At 42.6% G+C, this 14,359-nt stretch overlaps 1 protein-coding gene across 2 annotated transcripts in view; it reads left to right on the plus strand.

Moving 5' to 3' along the window:
• Positions 1-14,359, plus strand: part of GRM7 (glutamate metabotropic receptor 7) — a 461,862-nt gene that overhangs the window by 137,895 nt on the left and 309,608 nt on the right. For both annotated transcript variants that reach the window (XM_081184049.1, XM_081184050.1), the window contains exon 2: positions 13,757-13,973. In XM_081184049.1, coding sequence (XP_081040175.1) covers positions 13,757-13,973 — 217 coding nt within the window. The remainder of the gene's footprint in view (positions 1-13,756; positions 13,974-14,359) is intronic.

Genomic DNA, 14,359 nt, shown 5'->3' on the forward strand with positions numbered 1-14,359 from the left:
ACATTTTGTTCATTTGTTGATAGCCGCCCTGAACCCGGTCTCGGCCGGGGAGGGCAGGGTATAAATAAAATTGTATTATTATTATTATTATTGAAGTCATAGGTGTGGATGAAGACATTCTGTCTTGTAAAGGGTTCCAGGCTCAGCTAAAAAGGTCTTGCCATACACAGTAGGCTGTGTATATCTTTATTTGTTTGTTTAAAATATCTATATCCTTCTTTTCCAGCTTGAACTGTCTAAAGCAACATAACAAGCTATGTGTGGCAACATCGACTGCACCTCACGTTTTCAGAAAGGGATATAGGTAGTTCCTTTATTTTTGGTAGAGTAGAAGGCCGTTAGGCATGGAAACAACAATAAGGCACCACGAAGCTTGAAACCCCAGTAAACCTTGTACTTAAGGCTTCTGTAGAGTAACAAGTTTAAATAACCGAGAAGAGTGAGAATAACTGCAAGTAACCAAATCTCCTTTATGCATGGGAACAGGGAGAGTAGGGATGACCATGTAGTCCCAGAATTTTCATTCAGATCTGTTCAGACTGATTGAGATCAGGCCTGGGGGATTCCACCATCCTTATCTGTCAGTCTCCCTGCCCTTTCCTCCTTTTTTGGTGGCGCTGTGGTCTAAACCAGTGTTTCCCAACCGGTGTTCTGCGGCACAGTAGTGTGCCGTGGAACTTTGCCTTGTGTTCCGTGGAGGCGGGCGAGTCGGGCGGTGAGAGGCGGGGCGGCGAGCACACGCGGGACGGCGAGCGAGCGAGCTCCCACATCCCATCGCCGCTCGCTACTTGGCCTGCGCATCCGCTCGCTACTGGGCCTGCCCCAGGAGGTGGGGTTGCGGGCATCACGCCCTTCCCCACGTGAGTGGGGAATCCCATCCGCCCCCACGTGAGCGGGGAATCCCATCTCAGCCCCCGCGAGAGCAGGGGAATCCCATCCGGCCACGCCTCCTGGCCAGCCAATCGGCTGGCTGGAGGGGGCGTGGCTTGCCTCGAGATTTTTTTCATGAAACAAGTGTGCCTTTGCCCAAAAAAGGTTGGGAAACACTGGTCTAAACCACAGAGCCTAGGGCTTGCCGATCAGAAGGTCGGCAGTTTGAATCCCCGTGACAGGGTGAGCTCCCGTTGCTCGGTCCCTGCTCCTGCCCACCTAGCAGTTCAAAAGCACAAAGTGCAAGTAGATAAATGGGTACCGCTCCAGCGGGAAGGTAAACAGCATTTCTGTGCGCTGCTCTGGTTCGCCAGAAGCGGCTTAGTCATGCTGGCCACATGACCCGGAAGCTGTAGGCCGGCTCCCTCGGCCAGCAAGGCGAGATGAGTGCCGCAACCCCAGAGTCATCCCCGACTGGACCTAATGGTCAGGGGTACCTTTACCTTTACCTATAGGTAGTGAGATACTGCCAAAAGGCCCCAAGGGCTAGCACACACTGTGAACACCATCCAGTTCCAGTTTTCCTCAATAGCATAGAATAATAGAGAGCTGCCTTGCAAATGAGCAAGGGCAGCTTGTGTGTGTTATACAATTTTGGATGTGAATGGCCAGCAGTTGACCCAGTGGCCAACCAGATGTCCCTGGGAAACCCCTGACCTGTGATTCCCAGCAGCTAGTAATTAGAGGTGTAACACCTCTGACAGTGGAGGTAGAACATAGCCACTGCAGCTGTTCACCTTGTCCTCTGTGAATTTCTCTAATCCTCTTTTGCATGTTGGTGGCAATCACTGCCTCCTGTGGGAGTCTGTTCCATAGTTCAACTATGTGTGGCATAAATAATTATTTTCTTTTATCTGTCTTGAACCTTCCAACATCCAACATTCAGCGAGTGTTCTGAAGGAGGTGGAAAGACTTCTCTGTATCTGTTTTCTTCATAACATGCGTAATATTATAAACTTCTACCATATCACCTCTTACTCAGCTTTTCAGTAAACTAAAAAGCATCAAGTGCTGGATCCTTTCCTCTTAGAGAAGCTTTTCCATTCCTTGATCATTCTGGTAGCCAGATTATTTTAATAGCCAGGCCCTCGCCTCCCTACTTTATACAAAGTTTTGATCCTACTTGCGATGTTCCACCCTTTTGATATAGCGGTATCTTTGTTGTGACAGAAGCAACTTTGTTGCAGTATATAATTACCCAATGCATTAATTAGAAAGGTTAAGAGGGCTCCAGAGCAACCCCATCCTCAAGTGAGCTCAGCTAATAATTGGTCTGAAACATAACCTCAAAAGAGACAAGTGAATTTGGGGGTCAAGTAAGACTTCAAATTATATGCTTCAAAGCACCATGTTCCTTTCAAACTCATCCATATTGGAATAAGAATATGCAGATGCAGCCGCTGACCAAGGATGTCATTATCAACAGTTTTTCACCTTGTATGCCTCAGATGGGCAGGAGGAGCTTTTTGCACAAACTCATAGCCAGCATATTGGGATTTAAGTGTGAACTGACCAGTTTACCATTGAATGTCTCTAGCTGAGCCAACAAAGTGGTCAGCTTGAACAAGGGCATCCCTTGCATATAGCATCCCACCACCAATACACAGTATGTGAGTGTACCAAAAGAGATGGAAGGATTGAATTTGTCGTTGTTATGGAGGTGCATACATGCAGAACGTGGATGCGCTTGATGTGCCTCAAAGCTAGTCTCTAAAAGCCAAACACTAGACCAGCTGATGCGGTTGCATTTTCCAAAGAGAAAAATGAAATGTGGGGTTCTGTTTTGCACATATGTGGTTTTTATTTTGTTTCATTGAGAGAGAAAATAACCATGCGTCAAAGTATATCTGCTTGTTCTTTGGCACTGTCACTTATCTAGTTATGAACCTAGGAAGTTGCCTTACGCCAGGCCATTTTGTCCATCGATCCCAGTACAGTGGTACCTCGGGTTAAGTACTTAATTCGTTCCGGAGGTCCGTTCTTAACCTGAAACTGTTCTTAACCTGAAGCACCACTTTAGCTAATGGGGCCTCCCGCTGCTGCTGCGCTGCCGGACCACGATTTCTGTTCTTATCCTGAAGCAAAGTTCTTAACCTGAAGCACTATTTCTGGGTTAGCGGAGTGTGTAACCTGAAGCGTATGTAACCTGAAGCGCATGTAACCCGAAGTACCACTGTATTGTCTAGCTGTGACTGGCTCTTCAGGCTCTCGGGTAAAGAACTTCCACATAATCTATTTACCTGACTCTTCTAGTTGGCAATGCCAGAGATTGAATCTGGGACCTTCAGCATGGAAAGCAGGTGCTCCACCACAGAACTAAAACATTAGATTTTGAACCAAGAGCTGATAGACAATCACACCAATCTTTTCTAATTTTTAGCTGCCCACAATTAACAGTGTTGATGCAACTTTAAGCTCAATGTTCACAATTACTGGCATGCGTTCTAATATTTATGGATTTCAGGAGTGAGGAATAATAATAATAATAATAATAATAATAATAATAATAATAATAATAATAATAATAATAGCACATTCCCAAATGTATGGAGATATGTCTGCCTGCCTGCCTGTTTCAAAGGGCCTAAAATCCTGCAGTCTAATAAGCAGAAGGAGGCTCCCTCATTCAGTGAACTTGTTCTCATGAGGAAGCGTGCAGTTAACGGACTCTTCTGGATACAATCTTGAGGGACAGGTAGCAAGTTTAAAAGCCCATTTAATCTACAGTTGTGCAAGGCTTTCCATGCTTTATTGCAGCTTCCCCTTTCTGTTGCGTAATTTGCCGTGTACCTTTGGCCATTTTTTCTCCATACAGCTTATGTAGTCTGATAAGCCATTGTTAAATAATCCTATCAGATGATCTTGAAAGTTTATACAATAACATGCTCTTTGTACACCAGAACTGTGAGTGGTTCCTCATGGACCAGAAGCGCATGTCAGCAAGCAGTTGTACTTTTAGCATAGTGTGTCCAGCTGTTTGAAACTCTATCCCAGTAGAAAGCCTGCAGGACCCATCCCTGCTAAATTTCAGACACCAGGTTTAGTGAGTTTTATTTCAGGAGATATTTACACTAGTTTTTCTATTTCTGATGCTTTAATCTGTGTTTTTCGTTTTGCATATTGTGTTGAGTTTGTGGGTGCCTTGACTCTAAAGTCCTGAATTCTCTAATGGAGGGCAATGAACGTATTGAAAACCTGAGACTTTATCCAAAATGTTGCCCTTTATGAAGTTGTGACCTGAGAATGCCTAAAGCCACAAATGTGTCTGTCCCTTACAAAAGCTGCCTACATTTACGGCCCCAGTAATGCAGAGTTGCTAATTCATCATTATGAATTCACTACAAAGATAACAAAGGAGAAAGACTGGGATTTGAGCAAACAGGATCTTGTTTGAACACAAGTAGCTTTAGTAATTGGCAAACATGAGCAGGCAAAGTAAGGGGAGAAAATGTGAACTGTAAACAGCTTAATGTTTTTGCAAAAATTCCACTATATGAAAGACTGTATTAAAGCAGCCTCTTTTGTTCAGCCACTCCAGTCCTCTTAATCTGAGTATTTCTTCTGAAATAAGTTTAAATGTTTTACTAGACAAGCCATGCCAGTGTTGTGATTAGGTAGCATATGTCATCCTCAGTGGTGAAGTGGTATAGATAGCATGTAATGGATCACTTGCTGAACATATTATAATTATTTTTACTTAATTTCAGATGTTGGTTCAATAGCCAAATAAACCAACACTTCATTACAATGGTACATTTATATTTACCTTTAGCTTCACAGTAGAATTCAATGCATGCCAACTCAAAAGTAAACATCTCAGAATTTAAAGGGGCTTGCTCCCAGAGAAGTTTCTATAAGGTTGCAGACTAAATTATGTTAAGTAGTTGAAACAGAAGTCTCCTTTGGCTTTTACTATGCTGGAAGATCTGAAAGCTTCAAAAGCAAAAAAAATTCAGGGGGTGGGGGGAGTTAAATGTAACTGCACAGATGTAAAGGGATGTGGGTGGCACTGTGGATTAAACCACAGAGCCTAGGTCTTGCCGATCAGAAGGTCGGCGGTTCGAATCCCTGTGAGAGAGTGAGCTCCCGTTTCTCGGTCCCTGCTCCTGCCAACCTAGCAGTTCGAAAGCACGTCAAAGTGCAAGTAGATAAATAGGTACCACTCCGGCGGGAAGGTAAATGGCGTTTCCGTGCACTGCTCTGGTTCGCCAGAAGTGGCTTAGCCATGCTGGCCACATGACCCGGAAGCTGTATGCCGGCTCCCTTGGCCAATAAAGCGAGATGAGCGCCGCAACCCCAGAGTTGGCCACGACTGGACCCAATGGTCAGGGGTCCCTTTACCTTTACCTTTACTTGGATGATATCGTCATGCAGTTGGGCATGAGCGCTTGGTCTCAGACTGCATTCCAGGGGGAAGGGCACTTGATGTTTGTCCTAGCAGTAGAAGCACTTTCTAAGTGAATAACTTTAATTCAAGGCTGCAAATTATTATTCATTGCTGTTGGAATGCCAGAGTTTTTTGTTATGTAATTAGGGAAGTAAATTGTGAACAAAGAACAGCTGGGAGAACTGATCTGAGCTCTGACAGAGGAACATTTCTACATCAGTACAAGTGAAACCCAAAACCCATTCAGAGCCGTTAATCATCCATCAATCACACTGAATTGTTTAGTGTCTGACTGCAAATTTCTTCATAGTCCTCTTACTTTATATGCAAAGTGCATTGTGCCACCAGGAAACGGATGCTAAAATAACTTTTCCAAATAACTTTGGTTCAAAAGGTTGCGAATCTGTTTTCTGTGGCATTTCCCCCCCCCCCCCTTCCTGTTGTCTGGAACCCATATCAATAAAACTTAATAGGAGGCTGAAAGTGAAATTACAGCAAACTGTGCACTTAATAATACCCCAGTGGGAGCTCATTAATATCTCAACAGGTACACTCATGCATTATCTTAATCGCACATGATCCTTAAAGAAATTGCCTTTTTATTTTTATTAAAAGTTTCCTAACAACTGTCTTTTGGAAAGAAGTTTCAGGTTGGTCTCATTTTATTAAATTCTGCCTCGGTAGCAAAAGAGATGAATAGCAAAATTTACTTAGTAATTTGAAGTGATATAACATTAGACATTGCATTTATATTGCTATTAATGTCAGTGTTTCTTTTTACACAGTGGGAGAAACCAAGCAAGTAACAGAGCGAAAGCAGTAGGGCGGAGGAGATTGATCAGCCAGCAGTGGCAGATGCCACAGTGAAGCAGGCTATATATCCTTTGTGGATTGCTCTCTCCCATATTCTAAGTGAGACACAGTAGCAACAATGCAACAATGAGATTTAATGCTCACGTTGGGTTGTGGCCAGAAAAACGAAACTGTAAAATTTATTTATTTAATAAAATTTAGACACTGCTCGATTGTAAAAATAGAACCTAAAAAACAAAACAAAAACGAGGCTACAAACTTCTGACCATCTGTGGGTGATATTCAGAGTAAACATTCATTTAGAGTCAATGTTTAGAGTAATTGTTAATTTAGCTTACTGGGGGGGGGGGGCAACCTGCATTCAAATTCACATTTTCAAGCGTGATCAGCAAAATGTAAGATAAAGGTAAAGGGGACCCCTGACCATTAGGTCCAGTCGTGGCCGACTATGGGGTTGCGGCGCTCATCTTGCTTTATTGGCCTAGGGAGCTGGCGTACAGCTTCTGGGTCATGTGGCCAGCATGACTAAGCTGATTCTGGCGAAACAGAGCAGCGCACGGAAATGCCTTTTACCTTCTCACCGGAGCGATACCTATTTATCTACTTGCACTTTGACATGCTTTCAAACTGCTAGGTTGGCAGGAGCAGGGACCGAGCAATGGGAGCTCACCCCGTCGCAGGGGTTCGAACCTCCAACCTTCTGATCGGCAAGCCCAAGAGGCTCAGTGGTTTAGACCACAGCGCCACTTTCCCTCAAAGATCAAGAACTCAGAACATTTCAACATTTACTTTCCCCCCTGTTAATAACCACCAATCTAAATAGCATTTCTGGTGTGCTTTGTGAAACTCTGATTAGCTTGCTATTGTTAGGTTGGTTTAAGGCAGGCTTGGCCCTCCAGCTGTTTTAGGATTTCAGTTCCCATCATCCCTGACCACTGGTCCTGTTAGTTAGGGATGATGGGAGTTGTAGTCCCAAAACATCTGGAGGGCCGAGTTTGGCCATGCCTGGTCTAAGGGGTTAGTCCTCCAACTGGGTTGGGACCATGAATTTCTTCACTGTTGTGGTTCCTTTTAGAAATGGAATCCACTATATATGTGGAGATATTTCCCCATCCCAACTCAGGCCCCCTCTTATAATGAATGGGGTGTTGGGGCAGAGCCATGGAGCCAACCTCTGAACACCTGGCCTGGGTGAGGCTGAGGTGGGTAAGGCGATAGCCAGGTCAGGGTTTTGTGAATGCATAGGCAACCCAGCGCCCTGCCACAGCTTCTGAACAGTCTCAATGTTGTTGCCACCCTGCCTGCTCCAGCCCTGCCCAGGGAAGCTATAGCATCACTGGTGTCAGGAGAGCAGCTTCACAACTTGGGCCCACCACACTGCCACTTCTCCAAGAGTTAAATTAAGAATTATTGGTCCCTATATCACTGAGGGATAGTTCATGAAAAATATCTGCAAGTGTGCTCAATGAGAATAGAGGCAGCAGTTGATCAGCGAGGTGGTACCTGGGGCTTGGAAAAATATATTGCCCTGAGCCATAGGGTTCTGTTGCACTTTTGTTTATGGAGGGGGAGGAAGATTTACCCCATATTCTTTCTCTGCATGGTCCAAAGGGCTATCAATTCTGTGTGGAGCATACATCTCACTGGAAAGTACATTTGTAGAGTCTGCATCAGTCATTCTGTTGAGAGACTATGGAAAACATCTGTTTTCATCCATTTTTTTGGCTCAGTTTAATCCCTACAACACAGGGATGTTTTCACTGCATCTGTTATGAAATATGTTACAGCACTCAATCATGTTCAGTAAACCCTGACTTTCAGAAGAAACTCAGTAAGAAAAGAGGGGGGATAGCTCTCCCTGGGGAGGAAACAAAAAAGATTTCGAGAATAGAGTTCTGTACAAATAAGGTAATGGGGGAAAAATATGATGAAGAGCAATGCAATAAAATGCCAATGGATGCATTCTATTTGATTACAAGGATTTCTATGTACTTTTCCATGCATTGTAGCTTTGCAGCACAATATGAAAAAGAAAGAGTTCTTGAAAACAATTATATACAATATATCGAAATGATATTGAAAATTATACTGGATTTTTAAAAGTGAGTCCTGCCATTGCATTTTAGAAGGTTGGCTTCTCTGTTCAAGTGCAGATCAGCATCAGCCTATGGACCACCACTCTGTATGGCACTGAAGAAGACTCCATACCAGCCACGTGAAAGGCATTGGTTTCTGCACACTCATCCACACACACATCCTCCATCCTAGAAGCATAATCACAGTCCTGAGTGCCAATTAGGGAGGTGTGGAGGAGCACATTTGACCCTTGGGCTTGAGGTTCCTCACCCATTCAACCCAATGTAAAATATTAGACCAACAAACCAGAATAATGATAAATGGCAATCTCATTCATTTGTTTAGTTTTGCTGCTAGCTTTGCTGTGAATGGTATAGAAATCTTCATTTGATTAAAAAAAAAAGCCCCATGAATATCATTTATAGACCAGCTGGTGCGCAAGGACAAAGAACAATATACTGCCGGCGTAAACCCCTGGCACTACAGGGCAAAGCAAACAATATTTTCAGCTAGATTGGTGCCAAGGTATCAGCCATGGTAACAGTATCAGCAGGCCAAAGGAATGAGGTGATACATTTCATTCAGATTCCAGAAGGCACAGAGTGAAACCCAAGTTCAGTAAAATCCTGCCTGATGTTAAGTTCCAGTAAATATCTGAGTGTACTGTTCATTTTTAAGCAAAACTTATATTTGGGGCGGAATTGTCCATTTAATCCATGTCAGCCAGGCTACATAAACCGAACTTCCTCAGCAAGACTATAAGGCTCAAGGACAAAGCCCTTCTTGAGATACCCTAAAGAACCAGGACATTTGTGACTTTAAAGGTTAAAAACCTGCAGTTGAATTGAGCCCAGAAGCATGGCAGCAATCGCTGCAGCACCTTGAGATAGGCAAAATATGCTCCGCTGAGGCTAGAGGCCAATCTGCACATTAACATTATTCACACTTGCTTTAAAAAGTGTGCTTAAATTGGCTGCTCTCATTCTGAAGAAAAAATAGCTGCAGGGCCCCCGATCAAGAATGTGTTTCTAAACCAGATCGGGAACTGTGCCAGTTTCCTCCTGAAAATCATTTCCCTCCTACTCAGCTTCTATTTGCCCCCCAAAGGCTCTGTTCCGTGCAAACAGGACTATTGGGGGCAAACTTCCAATCCAGATCAGGAGTACATAAAATTGGCCAGTTTAACTCTCTATTCCAATGGGGCTGCTGTGAAATGTAGCAGCTATTTCATATATTTGGAAAACAAATATTAGTTGGTCTATAAGGTGCTACTGGACAATTTTTTAAATTTTTATTTTGAAAAACAAATTTAGCAAACCCGAACCCTTTGTGCTCTGTGTAGTACTCAACAATCATGGGTCACTCCTATTCAATTTCCTAGGAATATGTTTAATTTACGAAGCTATCGGGGTCCAATTTACCATGACAGAAAGGAACAGGAAAGCGGAACTGCCAAATGTCAAGTTAACTGTGGTTCATTTTGTCCCCACAAACTTTGCAAAACAGGGTCAAAATAAGGCAACCATTACCCCTCCCCCCAAAAAATCACAATATGAGAGTTTGAGAGAGCTGCCCCTCTGCAAAGAGAAGAATAATGAATGCACATTCAGGTTGTAAACGTGTCTCACATGATCCTTGTTTAGAAGAAGAGTTTGTGGTGAGAATCACTGAGGACTGTTGAGGTGACACCCTGCAGTTTTAAGATTGAATGCTCATGCTGGGTCTCTATTACATATCAATCCGACGGTGCTTATATAATGGATTTATCGTTCATGGCTTCCCAGTCATTTTTAAAAGTGTGAATTAGCCAAGATGCTTTTTTGTGTGTGCTTAAACAAATTCCATCTCCTCGTCAGCCTCTCTTCTCTTTCTACTTTTAATCCTGCAGCAAAGCCATGGTAATGCTGAATTTGTTGACATCCCTGCCATTCCCATGGCAGCAGGGTGCGGTGCTTTAAACACCGGAGCATCGCAGGATCAAAAACAGGAAAGAAAGAAAGTATCGCAGGGCTCCAACCCTGAATTCTAATACTGACATTTTTATAGCAGCAGAGCATGCATTAGGAACTTTTGTTGTCTCTTTTGTTAATGCATTTACTCTCTTTAGTGATGCCTAAGTATCCACCCCACTAAAAGCTGTCTCTTTGATATTTTTGTATTTCAGAAAGAGTTAGCCACCCCTCTTTGGCTGGCCAATACTCAGGCTTTTGGTTGTTGTTTTATTTAGTTCGTATATGAACAGCTTCCCACGAGGTATCCCAATGTACTATATTATATACTGTATACAGTAATCCCTCATTTACACACATTTGACTTGCACGATTTCAACCACCTGCAGAGGAAAACAAACACAAGCCAGCGTTTTGAGTTCAGTCCACTATGTGCTGGGGGCCTTATGCAAAGCATGTGGAGTAATCACCAAGTAGCATTTTGTGGAGAGGGATTAGGACCTAATTTTACAGATAAGTATTTCTGTATACCTTTTATTGTTCCTCGGTGTCCCTGTTTTACCTTCCAAGTTGATCAGCATCTGCCTACCTGAATTCTGCATTAGAGGGAATGAAAAATATGTTCATAAATACCAATGATGCCGAGAGACTGCTGTATTCTCTCAGGAAATTGTGGATGATTTTGAGTTCCCAATATCTTGTCAATGACATATGTTTGTGTTGCACACTCCACTTCTCATCCCTACCAGAAAAGGCCCTTGACAGCTCAGCGCTCACAATTCATAGTAGTTCACTAGCTTGAGTTTTGAGTCTAGACTTCCTAAATTTATGGTTCCCGTATGATTGCAGATTCTTGGCTGCTTTGTTTACTGACAAGCATCTCTCTCTTGAAGTCATCTTTCAGCTTCCTATTCATCTGTGACTTGATTGCTCTAGAATTGAACTTTTTGACTCAAGAAGTGGTATATTGAGCTTTTTCTTTTCTTTTAGCTGACTTGAGCAGATGTTGTTTGTTTCATACATATGAGATGGTAACTTTGTGCTGTGAATTGCAGTGATGATCCTTCAGGGAGTAGATATGATGGAAAGAGGACTTCAGCATAGCTCACAAAGTTTATTGCCGGGCTTGCAGGAAATATTGGACCAAATTGGTGACACTGCAAAAAAGAAAAGAAAGGGGGAAAACAATCTGTACAAAATTCCTCACGCCACACAAAGCTTATATGCACTCATATATATATATATATATATATATATAGAGAGAGAGAGAGAGAGAGAGAGAGAGAGAGGTGTACCTCGGGTTAAGAACTTAATTCATTCCAGAGGTCCGTTCTTAATCTGAAACTGTTCTTAACCTGAGACACCACTTTAGCTAATGGGGCCTCCCGCTGCCGCCGCACAATTTCTATTCTCATCCTGAAGCAAAGTTCTTAACCCAAGGTACTATTTCTGGGTTAGCAGAGTCTGTAACCTGAAGCGTCTGTAAGCTGAGCGTCTGTAACCCGAGGTACCACTGTATATATATGAGAAAATGTGGAATGAAGCTAACATCTGGATTATGTGTCTCAAGAGTTAAACACACACACAATCAGATTTAAAGCCCTGTGCATCATTCGGCAACTCATTTAAAAAGGAAACAAAGAATTTCAAGAAGCCAGGGCTTTATTTAATTCCTTTTTAGATTTCTCACCCATTAGATTCCTTACCCACCCCTTACCATAAGGTCCCAGGATGGGTTACAAATAATGACTGCTTATGAACACATCCTTTTTTTTTTTTTTATTGCTAACTGTTGACACCCCACTCCACCCCATCTTGCATGGTAGGCAAGATGGTAGGGACATGTAAAAACCTGGGGGCCTGTCAAAGGAGCCCATTCCTTTCTTTAATGCCCTGTGTGTTGTTATAGTTGTTATAGTCCATCAGTTGTTATAGTCCATCAGATAAGTGTTATCAAATATGTGGTAGTAAGTCTACCTTTTTATTTTGAAACTGTGATGGTAAATCTCTGTGTTGAAGAGAGCACTCCTCAAATTCTTGCAAGGAGGTATGCTTGGGGTGATCAAGCCCTTTAAAAATTTCAGTTCCCTGCTTGAGACACTTACTGACTTGACAGGGACCTGTTTAAAATGAGCAACAAATTCTTTAAAAAATGCAATCCTAGCAGAAAGGCAAGTAAGGATAGGAAAGGTAATGAGGGATAGATTTCTCTTTAAAATGTAAGAAATGCTTCTATAACCTTGCCTGAAAGTTTGAGCACTTTTTTGGTGAATAATTTACAATAGCAAGGAGAGGCTGATGCAGCTGGTTCTTTCTGTTTGGTGTTCTTACTGAAAATACTGATTAAATAAGGCAGGGTCAGCCCTGTTAAACCAGACAGATATGTCAATGAACAGTGTAACGCTTCCATCAGAAAGATGTTGTCAAATGGTTACATATCATCATCAATGGGATTTGGGAGTGCTGTGTGGTTTTGAGTATGGCCATGATTGCACATACAAGAATGAAATTTAGTATTAATGGGTGCTATTCAACCCTGCACTCTTCCATTCATTTTGTCTTTGCAAGCATTTCACCTTGTCGGATGCTATGATCTTCTTCCTCCTCCTCCTCCCATGCCCTGTTTTGGGGGTTCTTCCAATGCCTCCCCCAAACCAAAATCAAGAGGCATGAGAGAAGGAGATAAGGAAAAGCCCAGTTATGCAAGTGGAAGTCATTATGTGGGGTTTCCATTGGTGGGGCTGGTTAGGTGAATCCTGCCTATGCTTTTCTTAAAAGGCCAAATCAAGGCCTTGTGTCTGAATAGTTACCGGTAAATCAGAATATACATAGGCAGCCCTGGTGAAATTTCAGAAGGCAGAGGTGGTCTGACTAGGAATTTTGCTGATTGGGAATTGGATTTCCAGTGCTCTCCACTGCTCCATTATGTCCCGTGGAACAGCTGATGCACCTAATCCCTGAATTTTAGGGAGGGCTTCATACTTGAGATGCCAGTGGATCTTACACTCAGGTCCTACTTGCCAGTTTTGGGAGAACAGGATGCTGGGTTAGATAGGCTTAGCCTGATCCAGCAAGCTCTTATGTTTTTAATGGCTGGTTGACTGGATTTTCTCAAAAATTGGCAATGGTTATGGCTGAGATTGATGAGAGCCAAAGTAACAGAGATGATCACAAATTGGTGGGAACTAAGGTTCTAGTAGGCAGTATTCAGACTAGCAGAGCTAAGTGTAAACAGGCAAATACTCAAGAACCCTAAAGATGGTGAAATATTGTTGACAAATCACGCATCATAAAGTCCATTGGGGGTGGGGGCAAGCTTACCCAAGGCTTATCTCAAAGCATGCTAACTTATCCTTCATCAAAGAGGTTCATGGAAGTTTTTTGGGGACAAAACTGATAATAGTTTAATTGGCCTATTAGTATTCACATAATGAAAATCATTTGAAAGATGGCTTCATTGACTTTCACTTAGGCGCTGACGGAGATAGAAAGTAACAGATGGGCACTGGGAAGACTAATTGTGTTATAGCTCAAGCTAATTGTTGTGCGTGTGTTGAGTTTATCAATTTATAACTCCAAATAATTGTTCTATTCCCTACAGATACCCCAAATCAGTTATGCTTCAACTGCACCAGAGCTAAGTGACGACAGGCGCTATGATTTCTTCTCACGGGTGGTACCTCCAGATTCCTTCCAAGCGCAGGCGATGGTGGACATCGTGAGGGCTTTGGGGTGGAATTATGTCTCCACATTGGCTTCTGAAGGAAGTTATGGAGAAAAAGGCATGGAATCTTTTATACAAATTTCCAGAGAGTCAGGTAGGTGACGAACCACACTGCACAAAATGGGAACTTATTTTAAATACTATATTGAATGAAGCTTTATCCTTTAACATTATTCATACCTTCACAATTCCATTCCTATGGTTTCTTCATTTCTCTCTTCTCAACTTACATAGAGGTTTTCAGGAACAAAGCACTTATGAGTCTGAGAGCTAAATGGCATTAATGCTCTGTTGGAGAAAGATATAACAGTGAAATTGTATCAAGTTTCTGGTGCGACCACTGTTAAATTCACGTGCTATGGTGAGGTAGTACAAAGCAATGTTTTAGCATATTGAGTCCTTATCTCTTCACAGCCAGGAGTGCTTTTAAACCAAGCAATTTCTTACATATAAACTTTATGTCAGACAATTCTTCTATGT

This window comes from Podarcis bocagei (assembly GCF_964188305.1).
Source record: "Podarcis bocagei genome assembly, chromosome: 2".
In the NCBI taxonomy this organism is placed as follows: domain Eukaryota; kingdom Metazoa; phylum Chordata; class Lepidosauria; order Squamata; family Lacertidae; genus Podarcis; species Podarcis bocagei.